General features: G+C 49.9%; 1 protein-coding gene across 1 annotated transcript; it reads left to right on the forward strand.

Annotated features, from left to right (window-relative positions):
- The first annotated feature begins 4,141 nt into the window (after positions 1-4,141).
- Positions 4,142-17,421, forward strand: Fads6 (fatty acid desaturase 6). The gene is made up of 6 exons (XM_041635975.1): positions 4,142-4,407; positions 5,055-5,221; positions 12,189-12,369; positions 13,119-13,306; positions 14,263-14,442; positions 14,959-17,421. The coding sequence occupies exons 1-6, from the start codon at positions 4,245-4,247 to the stop codon at positions 15,106-15,108; spliced, it is 1,029 nt and encodes a 342-aa protein (XP_041491909.1). The 5' UTR covers positions 4,142-4,244; the 3' UTR covers positions 15,109-17,421.
- Positions 17,422-18,685: the final 1,264 nt, after the last annotated feature.

Consider the following 18,685-nt stretch of genomic DNA (forward strand, 5'->3'; position numbering starts at 1 on the left):
CTCAGGAAGATTGTGAGTTCGAGGACAGCCTCAGCTACATGGTGAGACCCTGTTTAGTGACAGACTTACCCCGCAGGGGCAAGGCCCAGGTTTGGATCCTCAGACCAAACCAAACCAAACCAAACCAACATGGAAGCCCTGGCAAACCAAACTGGTTTCTGAAGGGCTTGCATCATTACATGCTTTGGTTGGTAGCTCAGTTGCTGTAGATCTTCTCCAGTACTGAGTTTTGTAGTTCATTTTAGGTATGTTTTCTGGGACTTTAATTTGTATTTCCCTATACTACTGATCTAAAGCCCACTGTCCTGAATCTCCTGGCCATTTGTGTATTTTTGCTGTGGGATGTCTTTCTGTATGCTGTGAATATGTGCTGCTCTCATTGGTTGATAAATAAAGCTGCTTTGGCCGGTGGTAAGGTTGGATAGAGTCAGGCAGGAAATCCGAGCAGAGATAGAGGAGAAGAGAGGCAGAGTCTGGGCGGTGCCAGGCAGTTGCAGAGGAAGCAAGACATGTAGAAAATGGGGTGACACCACAGCCACAATACATAGAGTAATAGAAATGGGTTGATTTAAATGTAAGAGCTAGCTAGTAAGAAGCCTAAGCCATTGGCCAAACATTTATAAGTAATATTAAGCCTCTTCGTGGTTATTCAGAAATTTACTGACTGTTCACATCTCCCTTGTCTCCGTATATTCCACAGCCTCCGCCTCTGCTATCTACATGCTCATGGTACATTTTGATTTGGGTGTCTTGGAAAATTCGCTAGATTCTCTCCAGCTCTTTCTTGTATAGACAAGCCTCCCTAACACACACACACACACACACACACACACACACACACATTTCTCCTCTGGTCTAAAGCCTACGGTGGCTCCTGTCGTCTGCAGGGATAAGCCCCAATGTCTCTGCCTGCTCTTCAAGGTCCCTCCAGTCCCTGCTTCCTGTCTTTCTCTTCTGCCTTCCATGGCTTCTCTCTGCTCTTGCCCCCTCACCTGAGAAAGCAGAATGTCTGGTTCCCTTTCCTAGGTCAAGGCTGCTTAAGCCAAGTCTGCCTGTTTCCAGGGAGCTATTGGCCAGTTCCTCCTTTCATGCTTTCTGCCTCCTCTAGTATTCTTTTTCATTTTTTTTAAAATTATGTTATGTTTATGAATGTTTTGCATACATGTGTATATGAGCATTGTATGTGTGCCTGGTGACCATAGCAACCAGAAGGAGATGTCAGGTCCCCTGGAACTGGAGTCACAGAGGATTGTGAGCTGTCGTGTAACTCTGGTCCTTTGCAAGAGCAGCAAGTGCTCTTAGCTGCTGGGCCATCTCTCCAGCCCTTCCCCCAAGCTCTCCTGACACCTGCTCAGCCCTTTCTACCTTTAGTTTACTATACCAGGGTAACTGGGCTTGGCAGCAAGCTTGGCAATACCAGGAGCTTCCGCCTATGTATGATAAAGGTGGTGGGATCCCCCCCAATTAATTCAACATTGCTACTCCTACAGTTCTAAAACGCGTACATCAACCTCCCTGAAAATTCTAGTCTGGTGGTCAGGACTCCAAGTGGGGGGAGGGAGGGAAAAGGACAACACGTGTCTCTGTCTAAGGCCATCTGTTGACAAAAGAGAACTGGATTTGGGGGGACTTTGGATTTCTAACTCAGCTGTTCAGTAACTGTGGGGTTGGCACAGATCAGTTACTTAATTTCTCTGACTCTTCATTAATTTTTATTTTTAATTTTTTATTTTTTTGGTTTTTCAAGCCGGGGTTTCTCTGTAGCTTTTTGGAGCCTGTTCTGGAACTATCTCTTGTAGATCAGGCTGGGCTCGAACTCATAGAGATCCACCTGACTCTGCCTTCCAAGTGCTGGGATTAAAGGCGTGCGCCACCACAGCTTGCTCGACTTTTTTTTTTTTTTTTTTTTGAGACAGAGTTTCTCTGGTTATCCTTGACTATACTAGAATTCATTCTGTAGACCTGGCTGTTCATAGAGATTTGCCTGCCTCTGTCTCCTGAGTGCTAGGATTAAAGGTCTACACCATCACTGCCTGGCCCCTTCACATATTTTTTTAAAGATTTATTTATGGGGGGCTGGAGAGATGGATCAGTGGTTAAGAGCATTGCCTGCTCTTCCAAAGGTCCTGAGTTCAATGCCCGGCAACCACATGGTGGCTCACAACCATCTGTAATGAGGTCTGGTGCTCTCTTCTGGCCTACAGACATACACACAGACAGACTATTGTATACATAATAAATAAATAAATAAATATTTTAAAAAAAAAGATTTATTTATGTATACAGTGTTCTGCCTGCATGTGTGCCTACACACCAGAAGAGGGCACCAGATCTCATTACAGATGGTTGTGAGCCACCACGTGGTTGCTGGCATTTGAACTCAGAACCTCTGGAAGAGCAGCCAGAACCATCTCTCCAAACTTCCCTTCATAAATTTAATGATCAGCCGGGTGGTGGGGGCACATGCCTTTAATCCCAGCACTCAGGAGGCAGAGGCAGGCAGATCTCTGTGAGTTCGATGCCAGCCTGGTCTACAAGAGCTAGTTCCATCCAGGACAGGCTCCAAAGCTACAGAGAAACCCTGTCTCAAAAAAACCAAAAAAAAAAAAAAAGATCAGGATTCATTATTACTATTATTATTGTTGTTATTGTTATTTTAAAGTGGAGCCAGTGACTTTCTCAGTGCTTAAGAGCACTTGCTCTTGCTGCGGAGGATCTGGGTTCAGTACCTGTCACCCACCTGGTGACTTCCAGCTGTCTATAATTCCAGGGGATCCAGTGCCCTCTTCTGGCCTCCTCAAGTGCCAGACAATCACCTAGTACACACACATACATGTAGGCAAAACACTCATACACATAAAATAAAAACAAATCTTGCAAATAAATAAAGGCTGATGAAACAGCTCAGCAGATAAAGGGCTCACTGGTTGCCAAGCCTGATTGATGGCCTGAGTTTGACCCCCAGAACCAAACTGTTGGAAAGAAAGATCACACGGGAGATTGTGGAATACACAAAGCCTCTTGAGTATGTGGAAGTCGAAGGAACAGTTTGGAGGACACTGGCCCGAGAGGAGATCTTGATCTTGATCCACAGATCCCAGTACCTGGGAAACTGGGGCAGGATTTAAGCGTGAGACCAGCGTGAACTGCACCATCTATGGCGAGAAACCTGACTGCAAAGTCAGACCACACCTTCAAACACAAAATCGGAAGGACAGAGATGAATCCATGAAGAGCGGTTCCAGGAACAGAATTAAAGCCGCGCCTTTCTCTCCCTGACGGTTCCCCTCCTGCCCAAGGGTCTCCTGGGAAAACGCTGCTGTCTGCTGCACACCAGACTCAGTTAGTTTAAAAAAAAAAAAAAAGTCTTAAAAAAAAGGTTTCGATATGAAATTTGGGGGGAGTACCGTGAAGATGAAAAGGGGGAGAGAGGGGAGTCAGGTCACTTCTGTTAAAACCACACCCACACACACCCACACACACACTGCCTATCTGCAAAGTGAGCCCCTGGGTTTTCCGCTTCAGCAACCCAGAAATGCTTATGTTCCAGATACCAAAGGCGAACGTGCACGCTGAGAGGAAGGTCCTGAGGTAGTCCCCGATGGCTCAAGCAGAGAAGGTGCTCACTGCCAAGCCTGATGACCTGAGCTTTCTAGGGCCCACGTGGTAGAAGATGAGAACTGACTCCCATAAGTCCTCTGAACTCCACATGGACACCGTACACATCTTCACATACAGAATAATAATTAATAAAATAATTTTTAAAATGAGAAATACTTAGGTTTTGAGCCTAAGAACCCAGAACAAACCCAAGACGGAGACTGAGAGGAGAGGAAGAGGAGGTGGATGAACACCTAAGTCTTCTACTTTCCCCCAGTGCTGTTCCCTCTACCCCAGGTTGGTCCTTATCTCAGGGTCACACCCTCCCCCCCCCCCCCCCCCCCCCCCGTCCCTCCTTCCCAGTGCTTGGCTTTGGCTCCTCCCTCTCCAAGCTGTTCTGGTGCAGCAGGCTGGCAAGGAGGCTGCATTTAGGCCCCGCCTAGGTCACGGGTCACAGCTGCCCGTGTTGGCCGAAGGTACCGAGCCTCTCACGGTGACCTCGGGCTGGTGGTGTCCCAACTCAGAGCGTGCGTGACTCCACGCCCCGCCCTCCGCGCGCTTGTCTTCTCTCCGGAGCACCCGCTCGCACCGCACCTGAGTCTTTGCTTGTCGCTTGTCCCCAGCCCAGTGTGTCCAGGGATCCCATGGAGCCCGCGCACGGCGCGTCCCCGGGGGACGGCGCTGCTGAGTTGCTGCTGAGAGAGCTGGAGCGGCAGGTGCAGGATGTGGTGCGGGCGAGCTCCTGGTGGGAGCGCCGTGGTGTGGACTGCGCCATCCTCGCTCTCAGCCTGCTCGCCTTGCCCGCGGGTGAGACAAAGGCACGGGCTGCGGGCTGCGGGCTGCGGTTGGGGGTGGCGCGCGGCTGAAGGTGGTGCAGGTTGGAAGGGAACGTCAGGACTCTAGGATCCTGGATCCCACTTCAATTCCAAAATCTAGTTGGGGATGTCCATCCACCCCATGTCCCACCGGAGGTGGGAGAAAGTCCAATGCTTGAAAGTGGTGGAGGGAAAAGTTGTACAAGGAGTCCGGAATGGATGGGGAAGGGGATGGTGACAGGTGGAGAAGGGAAGAGCATGTTCAATGGGGGTGGGGGTCGCAGACGGACTGACGGACGGACGGCAGAGATGGGCAGAGTAGGACTGAAGAAGCACTCTACACCTCTCGTGGTCTAATTCAGTGACATTCAGTTCCCATCTCTGCTCCGGCTGGGGCTCAGGAGGGTGACCTGGCAGAATGTGGACAGCAGAATATCCTTGGCAAGCCCGTGGAGGATCTTTTGTGCCCCAGATCCTACAGAGAGAGCCAACCCACCCCTCTCAGGCCCAGGAACTTGCCCGCCACAGACCCAGGGCTGGCCCTCTTTGGATTGGGTTTGCAGATGTCTGTATAAATAGGTCTGGGCCCATATTCAAAAGATGGTCTAAGATCCTGACCCTGGGTCCCTTCTCTTGCAGGGTTCCTGTGCCTACGCTTCCATAATGTCCTGGCTTTCGCCACTGGCATCACAATCTTGGGCATGTGCCATTACACACTCACGGTCAAGGGCAGCCACCTGGCCACTCACGGTGCCCTCACAGAATCCAAACGCTGGGGCAAGATCTTGATGATTTTCTTTGTGGAGGTGAGCCTGGCAGAGGTGGGGCAGGCAGTTGCTGGGCATCTCTGTGTGTCCATCCACATGGGCAGGCAGCTGCTGCAGTGGGTAGGTGGATCCAAGTGTGCAGTGTGTGCAATACAGCTCCTGTGTGTGTGCCCATGCATTTCTCCAAGCCCGTGAGAGGAAGCTGGCATTAGCGAGTCCTCTGCATCCTACATAGCCCTGTGTCTGCCTATGACAATGAGCTTGGCTTATTTTGTGATAATCTTTATCAGTTGAGAGGCAGAAACATTTCTCACCTCACATTCCCTGTCCCTGGACCCCTTTGGATCTCTCTGTAGCGGCAGGCTTAGGGTGGACAGACGGTCTTCTTCCATCCAGGATGCTTGCAGCTGGCCGGTCTTGCTCCCGGGTGTGTTGGCTCATGGAAACCTCTGGGTGCTGCAATCAGGGCTTATTGTTTGAAGGGCAGGAGGGGGGGGGTGTCACAGTATTCCAGCTCTGTAGCCTGCTCTTTCACCTGCTGGTGGCTGAGCCGTCTTGAGAAACTCCTTATTCCTCTAACCTTCCAGAAGAGATCTGCGGTCTCTCTCTTTCCACCCCTCCCTGTTCTGCCTTCTCACCTGTGTGCCTACCAGGAAGGCAAAGGCCTCTGAACAGTTGTTTATCAGACTTCCCCAGAGTCTCTGCCAAACTTGTTCTCTCTTCTACTCCAGGGGGACCCTCACCTAGCCACCCAGGTTCCTTAGGAATAGCTGGGGAAGCTGCTACCAGGAGCAGGCATTACTGGAAAGGACCCATTATTGGGACCAACCAATCCAATGGCTATCTTTTTATAGTCATGTAACTGTTTTTTAAATTTTATACAATTTTTGTTTGATTATATTTGTTTGTTTTGTACGTGTATGTGGGTTGCGTTGCTATGACACACCAGTGAAGGTCATATGACAACATGCAGGAGTTAGCTCTCAGTTTTCTCTTGCCACCATATAGGTCCTGGGATGCAACTGCCTGTCTATGCGTGCATTGCATGCATACCGTGCCCATGAAACCCAGAAGAGGGCATTAGATTCCCAGAAATTAGAGTTAGAGGTGGTTGTGAGCCATCTAACAAAGGTGCTGGGAACGGAACCCAGGTCCTCTGCAAGAACAACAATTGCTTTCAACTGTTGAGCAATATTTTCTACCCCCTAAATCATGTAACTTTTTATACATCTTTATATAAACACCACAGACAGACAGACAGACACAAACACACGAAATCGTTTCTTACCTAGCAGTCCCTGTTCTCTCCTTTCCCCTCATACCTTCTCACCAACCCAGGCTTCTGAAGGGATAGGGACACGAGGAACCCACAGGGTGATGATTGCTAGGGTCAATTTTAAGATACTTCCCTCTCCAGGAAGCTCTTGGTCTCCCCAGACTCAGAGGCACAGTTAGAGCCCAAGGTCTGTAATCTGCCAGGAGAGGCGGGGGTGATGTCTGTATCCATCTGTATGGACAGAGTCCCAACGCTAAGACTCAGAGTGCAGCTTCCGCTTGGGTTTCCTTCTAAAATTTATTTATTATGTATATAGTGTTCTAGGCACCAGATCCCATTATAGATGTGTGTGAGCCATCATGTGGTTGCTGGGAATTGAACTCAGGACCTCCGGAACAGCAGTCAGTTCTCTTAACCTCTGAGCCATCTCTCCAGCCCCTGCTTGGGTTTTCTAAAGTGGTGCCCAGTCCTAGGAGGACTGCGGCAACAACCAGGGGGTAGAAAGTGCTGTCAATCAGAGATTAACCAACTGCAAGGGGTTTATTGTGTGCAGGTTACTCTGAGGTATTCTTATCCATTCTCTAGAAGACCGATGCCTGATCAAGTTCGAGAACTTCTGATTTTGACTGTCAGGGGGTTGGGGGAGAGTCCTCCTATGTGCTGAGTGGAGGCAGGGAGCTGAGACACTGCTATTGAAATGTCTTCTTAGCTTTCCCTGCTTGGTAGCTCCTTTAGAACCCTGGCAGTGACCTGTGGAACCAGACCACCTTAGGGCTGAGTTCTGTTTATTACACACAGCTCTGTTCCATGTGAACTCCAGTCCAATGGCCTCTTCTTTGCCTCTTTGTTTGACCCAAGCTCTTAGAAGTTCTTCCATCAGTATCTGTAGACCATGACCTTGCAGTCCACTTGAGGTGGGGGGGGGGAAGCTGGCTAATGGTCTCTCTCTCTCTCTCTCTCTCTCTCTCTCTCTCTGTGTGTGTGTGTGTGTGTGTGTGTGTGTGTGTGTGTGTGATATTCTGCAGATGATGCCCTTTTGTGGCCTGGGAGGAAAGGCCTGGATTTCCCTCCCCACGTGGTGACACCGTTGGCTATGCTGCAGTGGGCTTTGGTGAGCTTTGAGCAATGCAGCGGTGACTTTGTCAGTCAGGTCCTCCAAGTCACCTAGGCAGGGAGGGAGGCATCTCCATTTTCCAACCTTAGGGTGTGATTCTGGCTCCTTTCTAGGACTGGTTCCCAAGTCCTAGAAAGTGTGGCTCAGCCTCACCTAGCTGGCCTGTATGTATTTAGTTCTGTGCCTTTTTAAACACATGTAGAGATGCTCAAGATGCCCAGTCCCTACAAGTGACACCAACAGGCTGTGGGCGCAAGCATAGGATGGGACACTGGATCTGCAGAATCCCATAAATGATGGGTGGACTTGTTAGTCCACCTGTAAGTCCGGTGTCAGCAAGTAGAGACAATGGAATCTCCAGAGGTAGACTAGCTGTCCTGGCAAGCTCTGGGTTGGACTGAGAGGCACCGCCTTGATGAATAAGGTGACATCAACTTTAGGTTACCACATGCACACTTACCAATGTGCATATACATCCACATGCACCACACACACACACACACACACACACACACACACACACACACACACGAAAAATGGTTTGGGGTTGGGGAAGCGACCTGGTCTTTAATATCAGTGGTGTAGAGGCTGAGAAACCCTGGAAGAATTTTAGAAGGGCTGCCGGTGAGCTGCCTGGAAGCCACTAGATTATTACAGGGGCCCATCTGTGCCAAGAAAGGGGCCAAGAAGGTCCATGTGCCAGGAAGAGGAATTGGTACTTTGCCTTGTAGCCAAAGAGGTTTGCCATGGGATAGAGATTTTAGTCCAGGGGTAGCCAGGCATGGTACCATGTGCCTTTCACCTAGCACTTAGGAGACAGAGGCAGGTGGATATCTGTGAGTTTAAGGCAAGCCTGGGCTACATAGTGAGTTCCAGGCCAGACAGAGCTACATCGTGACATCTTGCCTCAAAAAGAAAGTTTGGGGCTAAGTTTTCCTCCTGGGACGTCATCCTATCCGTGCCCTTCTTTAATCCTCCCCTCTTTGTCTCATTTTCTTCTGTTAAACAAACAGGAGCCGGGGCTGTAGCTCAGTTGGTAGAGTACTTGCCTAGCATGCACAGAGCCCCCAGGTTTGATCCTCAGTGTTGCATGGAAGCAGGCCTAGTGGTTCATACCTGTAACCAGCACTAGGCACGCAGAGGCTGGAGTATCAGGAGTTCAAGGTCATCTTCAGTTTATACAGGGAGTTTGAGACAAGCTAGACTAGAGACCTTGTCTAAAACCAAACCAAACAAACACAAACTACTTTGCAGGATTCAAAAAGAAACATGAAATTCCAGCACAACCTAAACTGACCTATGACACAAGCTCACTCTGCTAGTTTCATTTGTGGCAGATGAAGCAGGAAACTGGCTGGAGGCTGTCGGTAGAGAGGCCAGGAGGAAGGCACGAGGGATTGCAGGGCTAGGCTGGGGTGAGAGAAGGAAGGTGCAGGAGGATGTTGGTGGGTGCCATTTAGCGCAAGGAGGGGGGTGGAGGAGTGAGAAGGGTCAAGGGCAAAACAACTGAAAAAAAAATGAGCTTCAAATAAGCCACCAGTATTTTTTTTATATAAATATACCCAAAACGTGACATGGTGCTACTGCAGCCTGGGATTTCCCACGCTGCGCAGTTCGGGGAAATGCGAGCGCCTGCGTGTGAGTCCTGGGGATATTAGGAATGGACAGAGGTGTGACTTAACCACTCTTAGAACAAGAGCAGGACAATGGTGAGGGCCACAGAAGAGCCCTTTGAGCTTTGTCCTGACAGCAGTGGCCTGCCTGGGCCAGAATGAGCCGGATGATGCGGCTCGCTGCCCTTCGCTCCCGTCCCTGGTGTTCCCCTAGGCCTAGCATGGAGCTCAGATGCCACAGGACCCATGGAAACAAACAACTGCATGGAAAATAAGAACAAGAGCTCTGAGGGCCCTGGAGCTTAAACAAAGAGCTGCCGAGAGGAACCCACACCCATTCATACCGCTCCCCACATATTTTGGGTGTTCAGTGAACCCTGTAGAGATAGGGCACCCTTGAATCTTCCTGAAGCACCCGCCACAGATGTTGGTGACTGATATTAAGAAGCCACACCAACCTTGATGTTTCTGGAACTTTCTCTGAATCTGATTGAGGAAACCTCTTGGGTAAGACTTGGAAACAATCATTTATAGCTACAGTCTACACATTACAATATACATGCTACAATATACACACTGTAGTCTACACACTACAGTCTACACACTACAATCTACATACTACAATCTACATACTACAATCTACATACTACAGTCTACATACTACAGTCTACACACTACAATCTACATACTACAGTCTACACACTACAATCTACATACTACAGTCTACACACTACAATCTACACACTACAATCTACATACTACAATCAACATATTACAATCCACCCTCCTCTTCTCTCCCCTAAATCGCCCCCTTCTGTCTCTCAGGAGAGAGCATCTAAATGGGACTGAGGTGAAGGGGGCTGGATAGAGCTAGGAGCACTTGGTGCTCTTGCAGAGTTCCGTTCTCAGCACCCACACTGGGCAGCTTACAAGCCTTGCAACTCCAGCTCCAGGGCATCTGATGCCCCACTCAGGCCTCGGTGAGCACTTGCACATCAGTAAGTGTGCTTACACACGTGCGGGCACACACATACAAAACAGGGGACTTAGAAATCTAGTTATGAAATAACCTCAGATAAGTTATTATTTATAGAGAAGGCAAAATCACCCATTGACTCTGCAAGTGGGTACCGAGGGCCTGGGCTTGGGACCTTGCCAAGAAGCCTCCAGGTACCCGTGGGTACCCATCTCTAGGTGCGCAGTCCTGGTTAGGCTCCAGGCTGGTTCTAGCACTGGCTCCCCAAGAACAGTTAGCTATTGGTCTGCAGGCAGAGGGAGCTGATGCCAAAAGCATTACAACTGTCCATGAGCAGGGAGATTCACTCAGTAGGCAGCTCTTGATAAAAGAGCCCTGGCCTGGGGCAAGAGCAAGAAACTACTTCTGTTGCTTACAATGTACTTCCTGTTTACTTAGGTAATATTATATCCTTCTGGAGTCTTTGATGGAGTTAAAGAATTTATAGTTATAATTATAGTTTTCCTTAGTTATGACAAAAGATAAAGTAGATATAAATATTGTAACTGTAATTCTTACTTGATACCTGTTTTGTTATATGTAATTTTACTATGTTAAAGTTAAAACCTTCCTTTTCATTTAAACAGAAAAGGGGAGGTGATGTGGGAATTGCCTCTGTATGCTGTGAATACCATTGGTGAATAAAGAAACTGCCTTGGCCTGTTGATAGGGAAAAAGAACAGAGCTAGGTGGAGAAAACTAAACTGAATGCTGGGAGAAGGAAAGCAGAGTTTGAGAGAAGCCATGGAGCTGCCAGAGACAGACACACTGAAACTTTGCTAGTAGGCCATGACCTCGTAGTGATGCACAGATTAATGGAGATGGGTTAAATTAAGATGTAAGAGTTAGCAAATAAGAAGCTAGGGCTAATGGGCCAAGCAGTGATTTAAATAAAAAAAAAAAAAAGAAACTACTTCTGGGTGCCCCAGAGACGGCACCAAACAGTCCGCGTGACCTGAGCTTGATCCTGGAACCTGCATAAAGGTGGAAAGTGAGAACTGACTCCACAGAGCTGACCTCTGACCTCCCCACTTGCGTCATGGCATTTGTATGCCCACACATAACATACACACACACACGCACATACACATTAATTAATAAAACAAGCAAAAGGAATTCTCTTTTCTACCTGGGACAGTGCCCCAGGGGTATAAAACATACCCTGGCAGGCCAGAGGGTAAGGCAGGCCTGACTTTGAGACCTGGTGCTCAGCGCATGCGCCTGCCTTACAGCAGCTGGTATTGAGAAGCTTCCCCTTCTGGAAACAGGAAAGCATCTTCACTAAAGTCAGCCAAATCTTCTGACCTGGATAAAACCCTTGAAGCCTTCCTTACATCTTCATGCTCACCTGCATATATCTGCATAAGAAACAAACTAGAGCCTCTTTTGCATTCAGAATGATTGGTCTCCTTGCCAGAGTACCTGCTGTGCTTGGTGAGTGACGTTGAAGAATCCCATTACTGACCCATGCCAAAAAGAGTCACTCTAGGGAGACATTGGCTCTGTGCATACTAGTGTCCCCATGCCCCTCCAGCCTGCACTGTGGACGCTTCAGGAAGTGACCTCCATGCACCCTCAAACCACCGCTAGAAACTTTTCTTTGTTCCTCTGAGCTCAGGCTGAAGTAGTGTCACGAAGGTACAGCTGCTTGCCAGGCACACACAAAATAATTGTGGCAGGTTCCAGCTTTACCTCCACCAACAGCCTCTAAGGTTTGAGCAGTCGCCTAGCTGGTGCCAGTGGGGGAGTGGCAATCCAAGGATCCGACCTCCTTGTCTCTAGTAGATGGCAGTGTGTTGCCTGGCTGTCACATGGGGGTCACAGATGCTTGAGAGAGTATGGACAAGTTAGATTAGCTGTGGATGCAGAGGAGGAGGGCTTGGGAGTGATGGGTTCGGGAAGGATGGAAGTGTCCTTGAGGCTCCTTGGGTTCTGCTTCATTCGCTTGTGTCCCATATGGACCCGGTGCCCTTTGGCTCCCCTTCTAGGTATGCACAGCCTTTCCTGCGGAGTTCGGTAAGTTCAACCACGTCAACTTACACCATGGCTACACCAACGTGGTGGGCCTGGGAGACTCGAGCACATGGAAGATGCCGTGCCTCAACCGCTACATCTACATGTTCCTGGCACCTCTTCTCATCCCCATCTTGACTCCGTTGGTAGCTCTTGGTGAGTACTGGAATCGACGCCTCCTGAAGACAGGTCCCAGCCCTCTTTCCTTCCATCCTCGCTTTGTGGACCCTGCTTGTGGAGATAGCTGGGGGCCACGAGTCAAGACTGTCAGAGACGGCCAAGCTGGGTGGAAAGAAGCCCGGACCTGGTCCAGGTCTCGCCTTTACTTACTGGCTGGTGGCTGTGGGCAGGTAACTTGACCTGTCTGCCTCAGGTTCCTCACCTGCTCAAGGATGGTGTGCAAACATAAGGCATGCATGCACAGACTAAGGGAACTTTGTAAGGGCTGGAGAGATGGCTCAGAGGTTAAGAGGGCTTCCTGCTATTCCAGAGGACCAGACTTCAGTTCCTAGCATCTGTGCTGGGCTGCTCACAATCCCCTGTAACTCCAGCTTCAGAGGGGATCAATCAGTACTCTGGCTTCCATGGACACCAGCACTCACACGCGAGCATGCACGCGCGCGCACACACACACACACACACAATTATAATATAAAATCTTAGAGTGTGGGGGCCACTTTGTAGATGCTCCATACAAAGCACACTGCAGGTTTTAATCATTGCTATCATGGGGCAATACCCAGGGGTAGGAGAACAGGGCTATAGAGCAGACCCTGACCTTGGCCAGGGTGAAAGGTCTGGTTCACTGGACACACCCAGAGCAGCCCTCTACCTTAACACTCATGGTCACAAGGGAGCCAGCTCATGATGGCTCCTGCTTACATGGCCTCTTGTCCCTCTGACAGAGCGTCTGAGGAAGGAAGAGCTGAGGGTGGCACTTCGGACATTGGGCTTCATGTCACTGGGCCTTTATTCTCAGTATTGGCTGTTCCTGAATGTGTCGGGCTTCAAGAGCCCCAGTTCAGCGCTGGCTTGCATGCTGCTTGCCAGATCCCTGCTGGCCCACCCCTATCTCCATGTCAACATCTTCCAGGTAAGCACTCAGCCCTGGATACAGGCAGCGAAGAGGAGCATCTGCAGGGTGTAGCCAAGGTTTAGATAAAGAGAGGTCACTGAAGGACACTTTCCCCAATTCCCGCCCCATCACTGTGGGTCATCACAGGAGGTCTGGGTTTCAGTGACACCTTTGCCTGGTCCTGGAGACACCCTCCCTGCTTTCTTCTCCAGGCCAAACCCTACTCATCATTCAAGGCCATGTTTACACATCCTCTTCTATTGTTCCTCCTGTTCCGTTCAATCAGTACATACAAATGCCTTCTCCGCTAGGCACCACCCTGGGTCTAGGGTGCTCGGAGGAACACAAACAAGTACTCCGGCTGAACTGAGACAAATAGATGGGACACTCTGAGAGGGTGGAGTGCTTAGCCATGGGTGTGCTGAGTGCCAGGGGCTTGTGCAGAGAGATCGAACAGGTTTTCACCCACAGGGAAGCAGCGAGGTCTCCCTGGAAAAATGATGCCAACTTGAATGCTGAACTCCTGGCTGTCTCTCTCTCTCTCTCTCTCTCTCTCTCTCTCTCTCTCTCTCTCACACACACACACACACACACACACACACACACACAGTCTCCTGCCCTGCCCTTGACCTACCTCATGGCATTGGCTGGGCTCTCACTTTGCTCGACTTGAGCTTTGACACACAGGTAGAAGCCACCAATGTGATGCCTATAGGGTCACAAGACCAAGCAGTGAGTCACAGACCTTTGAATATCAGGGCTCTGAAAAAAAATGCATAGGCAAAGCCCTTCATTGTCCAAATGGGGAGAGGCCCGGATGTGGGTAAGAGTTTATTGCAGAATGGCTTAGCCCTGTAGCTAGGCTAGGGCTTGTCTCTCACACCTGTAGGATTCCACTGGCCCCTGTATGCTTGGTGAAGATAGACCCAGGGTCGTCTAAGCCCTGCAGGGTGTGACCCATATGTCTATTGTAGCACATTGGATTGCCCATGTTCTCCCTGGACAAGAAGCCCCGGCGAATTCACATGATGAGCCTGGGGGTGCTGAACCTGCCACGGCAGCCGGTACTGGACTGGGCATTCGGCCACTCACTCATCAGCTGCCATGTGGAGCATCACCTCTTCCCTTGGCTCTCTGACCACATGTGCCTGAAGGTAGCCGAAGGCCAAGCAGAGGGGTGGGTGGTGGGAACCTCCAGGGACATCTGAACTCTGAGTCCCCTCATGGGCCTCTTTCAAAGGTCCCCCAGGAAGGGCAGCCTGGAGTACAAATGACAACGTGGGTTTTACATCAGTCACCTGGGTTTCCTAGCAGCAATGTGACTCTGGGCAAGTTCACTGAGCCTCAGTTTCCCTGTCTGTAAGATGGGAGGGAACAGGGTTCATCTTGAGATTTTGAGGATGGCAATTAGATCTGAAATATTTGACGCAAAGAAGATGTCTAGCAGAGAGATCCGTGTCTACCCCGTGGGCTGAGGAGGGTAGGCATGTAGTCGAGTCTTGTGGGGATGAGGGGGAGAGGCTATTCCTCCCCTCTAGGGTGGGATAGAAGCAAAAGCCCCTCCCTTTCCTGGCATAGCATGGCTAGGGATGAACAAGGGAGAGCTCCTGAGGTGGGCGCCCTGCTGCCAGCCTGCGACTCAGAGGCCTCTCCCTTTTCGTGACTCTCAGGTGAAGCCCTTGGTGTCCAAGTTTCTTCATGACAAGCAGCTTCCCTACAATGAAGACTCCTACCTGGCGCGCCTCCAGCTCTTCCTCAGCCGCTATGAGGAGTTCATGGTGCATGCTCCCTCCATCACCGAGCTGGTGGGGCTGCAGTGAAGGCTGGGCCCCTCCCCAGCCCAGTCCTGGCCCTCAGCGCTGCTGGCCCTGGTAGGACAGGTGGCCCTGGGAAGACTGAAGCAGAGCAGACTGCGCCTGGTGTCCTGGGGGTCTCCTGCTCTGCTCGCTTTCCTGGGAGCTGAGTGGGCAAAGGACGGAGAGCAATCCAAGGGCTGTGTGTGCATCCTGATCACCTAGGCCTCGGCTGACCCCATGTCAGGATCCCTTTCTCGGCTGCATCTGAGCCAGGGTAGAGCTGAGGGGCTGGTGACAGGGGAGATGGGGTTCTGTGCCCGGGTGGAGGAGGTACAGAGAGAAGGGCCAGCCTCCTCAGCTCAGCCTCCTAAGCTCAGCCCTCCCATAGTGCCTAGGACTCATACACTTCCCAGGCTGCTGCTTCCTCCTGTTCTTTCTGAGGTTCTAGTCCCCCAGGGCCAACAGGATGAGGTCACTTTGGCAGGCTCGCCCTAGCTCTTCAACCAAAGGAGCCTGAACCGGACCAGACTCAGCAGCTCCAGAACCCACAGTATCAGTGAGATAAAAAGGAGTGTATTTCCAGGGAGGCGCTCCAGAGGGGAGCAGATGCCTCTGGCACGAAATTAGAGAAAGCACCCCCAGTTTTGAGCATGACCTTGGCTATCTCTAGACAAGTCTGCTTTGTTCCATATTTAGAAGGATCCAACCTGGGTGAATTACTGGGAGGCAGCCGAAGATTGGGGAGGTGAACTGGTACCGGGCCAGGAGGGCAGAGGGGAGTGATCAAAGAGGGGCGGGTGGGATGGAACAGGAGAGTTGAGGACAAGGCTAGGCTTGGCTGTGGGAGGGAGGTTTGCAACCTGGGTGGGAGCTGCTGTTGCCAGACCTAGGAGGAAGCCAAGCTGGGGGACATCACCGAGAGCCAGCCCGATGGACAACAGATAGAGGCTGGGAACTGCCCCAGCCCAGGATGGAGCAGAGGGTTCACAGAAGGGCCCAGGGGAGACTGGAGGAGGAGTGACGAGGTTAGACCTGCACCAGGAGGCCAGGGCAGTTAGTTCACACCTCAGCCCTACTGACATCTGGCTGGTTCTTGGCAGGCTGTGATTAGCACTGTATACACCCCTGGCTTCTACTAACTAGATGTTGGGAACCCAGACCACGATAATCAAAACTGTCTGCTGATACAGCCAAATGTCTCCTGAATAGCAAAACTGTCCCCGATTGAGAACATACAGTCATTCTCCTGAATGTATAACTGCAGTTAAATCATTGGATGGGAGGGTAGACTACTCTTTGATGGGAACCCATGGGACGGGCAGGCAGCTGGGAACACCAGCCTGGCTGAGCCCCACCTTTGGGGTCTGAAGTGGCCTGGGCAGATGTAGCTGTCACGGGATGGACACCATTTTCCTGCTTCCTTCACCTGGCCATCCTCCAGCAGAGACCACAGCTTCTCCCAGGACCCTTTCTTCCAGCTATGGCTCTTGGGCAGCCTCTCCTTTGGGCTCGTTCTGGGCAGGACCTGGTCTGGCAATGATTTCTAGCTGCTGCTGGCCCCTAGGTGCTTCTCTGCCTCCGTATCTGCTCAGAGGTCCTTTCTTACATGCCCTTCACTCTTCCTTTTGATTGTGTGTGTGTGTTTTGAGTGTGTTAGTGTGTGTTTTGAGTGTGTGTGTGCGTTAGTGTATATGTTTTGAGTGTGTAGTGTGTTTTGAGTGTGTGTGTGCGTTAGTGTGTATGTTTTGAGGGTGTAGTGTGTTGTTTTGAGTGTGTGTGTGTGTTAGTGTGTATGTTTTGAGTGTGTAGTGTTTTGAGTGTGTGTGTGTTCTCTGCTGGGAGGCTCACAAACAGCAGTTTTGGCTCCACACCTCTTGGGATGGTGTGGGCTTGGCAGCCACCACCACCTCCTGCTCTGCTCTGTATCTTTGCTGCTCATTTGAAATGCATTAGCAGTTCAGGAGGAGGCCTAAGGTCTGAGAGTGTGATTCATCAAACTGCAAATTCTTCCTATGAAAAAATGCAATGTCAGAAAAGGGTCCTGGCGGCATAACGAAAGCTAATAATTAAAACTACCCAAATATATGACCGGTGACTCATTGTTATTGATCTGGGCCTGAACGGGGTACATTCCAGGACAGCAGCTAGAGGCCCTGGTGACAGACCTGACTATTCTATTCAGTAGGAGCAAATCACTTAGTTTCCTCGAAATGTGATTGTCTGTTACTCTAAGGATGTGGGCTGGGGATACAGAACTAAGAAAAAGCATCAGGAACGCACAAAGAACCCGCAGGGCTCGGGAGCGTCCCGTGGTCTCATATAGAGCAGTATATGGGAAGAGACGACACTGGTGACCACGATTATAGCTGATGTCTGCTCACTACGCATAGTCGGTTTCTTTTCTTTTGTCTTTGTTGTTTTGTTTTCTTAAGACAGGGTCTCACTATATAGCCCTGGCTGGTCTGGAACTCGCCTTGAACTCAGAGCTCCACCTGCCTCTACATCAGTAGTTTTAAACTTTTCTAATGCTGTGACCCTCATGTTGTGGGGACCCCCCAACCATAAAGCTATTTTCACTGCCACTTCCTAACTGTGATTTTGCTACTGTTACGAATTATTATGTAAACGTCCGATTGCAGGATGTCTGGTATTCAAACCCTGTGAAAGGGTTGTTCAACTCCCAAAAGTCCTGACCCACAGGTTGAGAACCACTGCTCTATCTTCAGTCCTGGGCTTAAAGGCGTGCTCCACCAGATCAGGCTAGATGGTTTTCTTTTTTATCTGCATCTAATTTTAATCTTTACAGGCTAGAATAATTCTTTTCTCATGTTAGAAAAGGAGAACAAAAGAAGTCAAGATGAAACCTCTCCATATCATGACTGTTAAATTCAGACTTGGGATTTTAACTCAGTGACTCCAGAATCTATGCTATTGACTTTTCGAGCTTCTGCTTCAGAATGGGAAGCCCTGTAGGGATTCTGGGTGTTTGGGCCTGGATTTCTCTTTCTTCTACAAGCCAGAACAATTGGTGATTTTATCATTAAAATAAATTCTTTAGGGACTGAAGCTGACACTCAATGGGTTGAGAGCTTGCCTAGCATGCAGTAGACTCTGGAGTCAGCCCCCATCACTGCATAGGCCAGTAATTCCCAGCACAGGTAGAGGCAGGAGGATCAGGAGTTCAAGGTCATCCTCAGCTACACAAGTCAAGGCTAGCTTGGGCTACCTGAGATCCTATCTAAAAGAAGAAAGGAGGGGAGGGGGGGGGCTAAAGAGATGGCTCAACAGTTAAAGAGAACTGGCTGTTCTTCCAGAGGTCCTGAGTTCAATTCCCAGAAATCACGAGGTGGCTCACAACCACCTATATAGTGGGATCTGATGCCCTCTTCTGGCATAAAGATGTACATGCAATTAGAGCACTCATACATTAAATAAAAAAATAAATAACCAGAAAAAAATAACCCTGCAGGAATATCCATTGGATCCTAGGCACTGTGTGATGCTCTGGGAATGAATATGTATATATATATATTTTTTTTTCTCAAGACAGGGTTTCTCTGTGTATTCTTGGCTGTCTTGGAACTCATTCTGTAAACCAGGC

This window comes from Microtus oregoni, unplaced genomic scaffold, assembly GCF_018167655.1.
Source record: "Microtus oregoni isolate MIOR12 unplaced genomic scaffold, Mior012 000048F_ref0000485, whole genome shotgun sequence".
In the NCBI taxonomy this organism is placed as follows: Eukaryota; Metazoa; Chordata; class Mammalia; order Rodentia; family Cricetidae; genus Microtus; species Microtus oregoni.

Coding starts and splice junctions, on each gene's coding strand:
- Fads6 (XM_041635975.1), top strand. CDS start 4,245: ATGGAGCCCGCGCACGGCGCGTCCCCGGGGGACGGCGCTGCTGAGTTG. Junction 5,222..12,188: donor TGATGATTTTCTTTGTGGAG/GTGAGCCTGGCA, acceptor CTCCCCTTCTAG/GTATGCACAGCCTTTCCTGC. Junction 13,307..14,262: donor TCCATGTCAACATCTTCCAG/GTAAGCACTCAG, acceptor TGTCTATTGTAG/CACATTGGATTGCCCATGTT.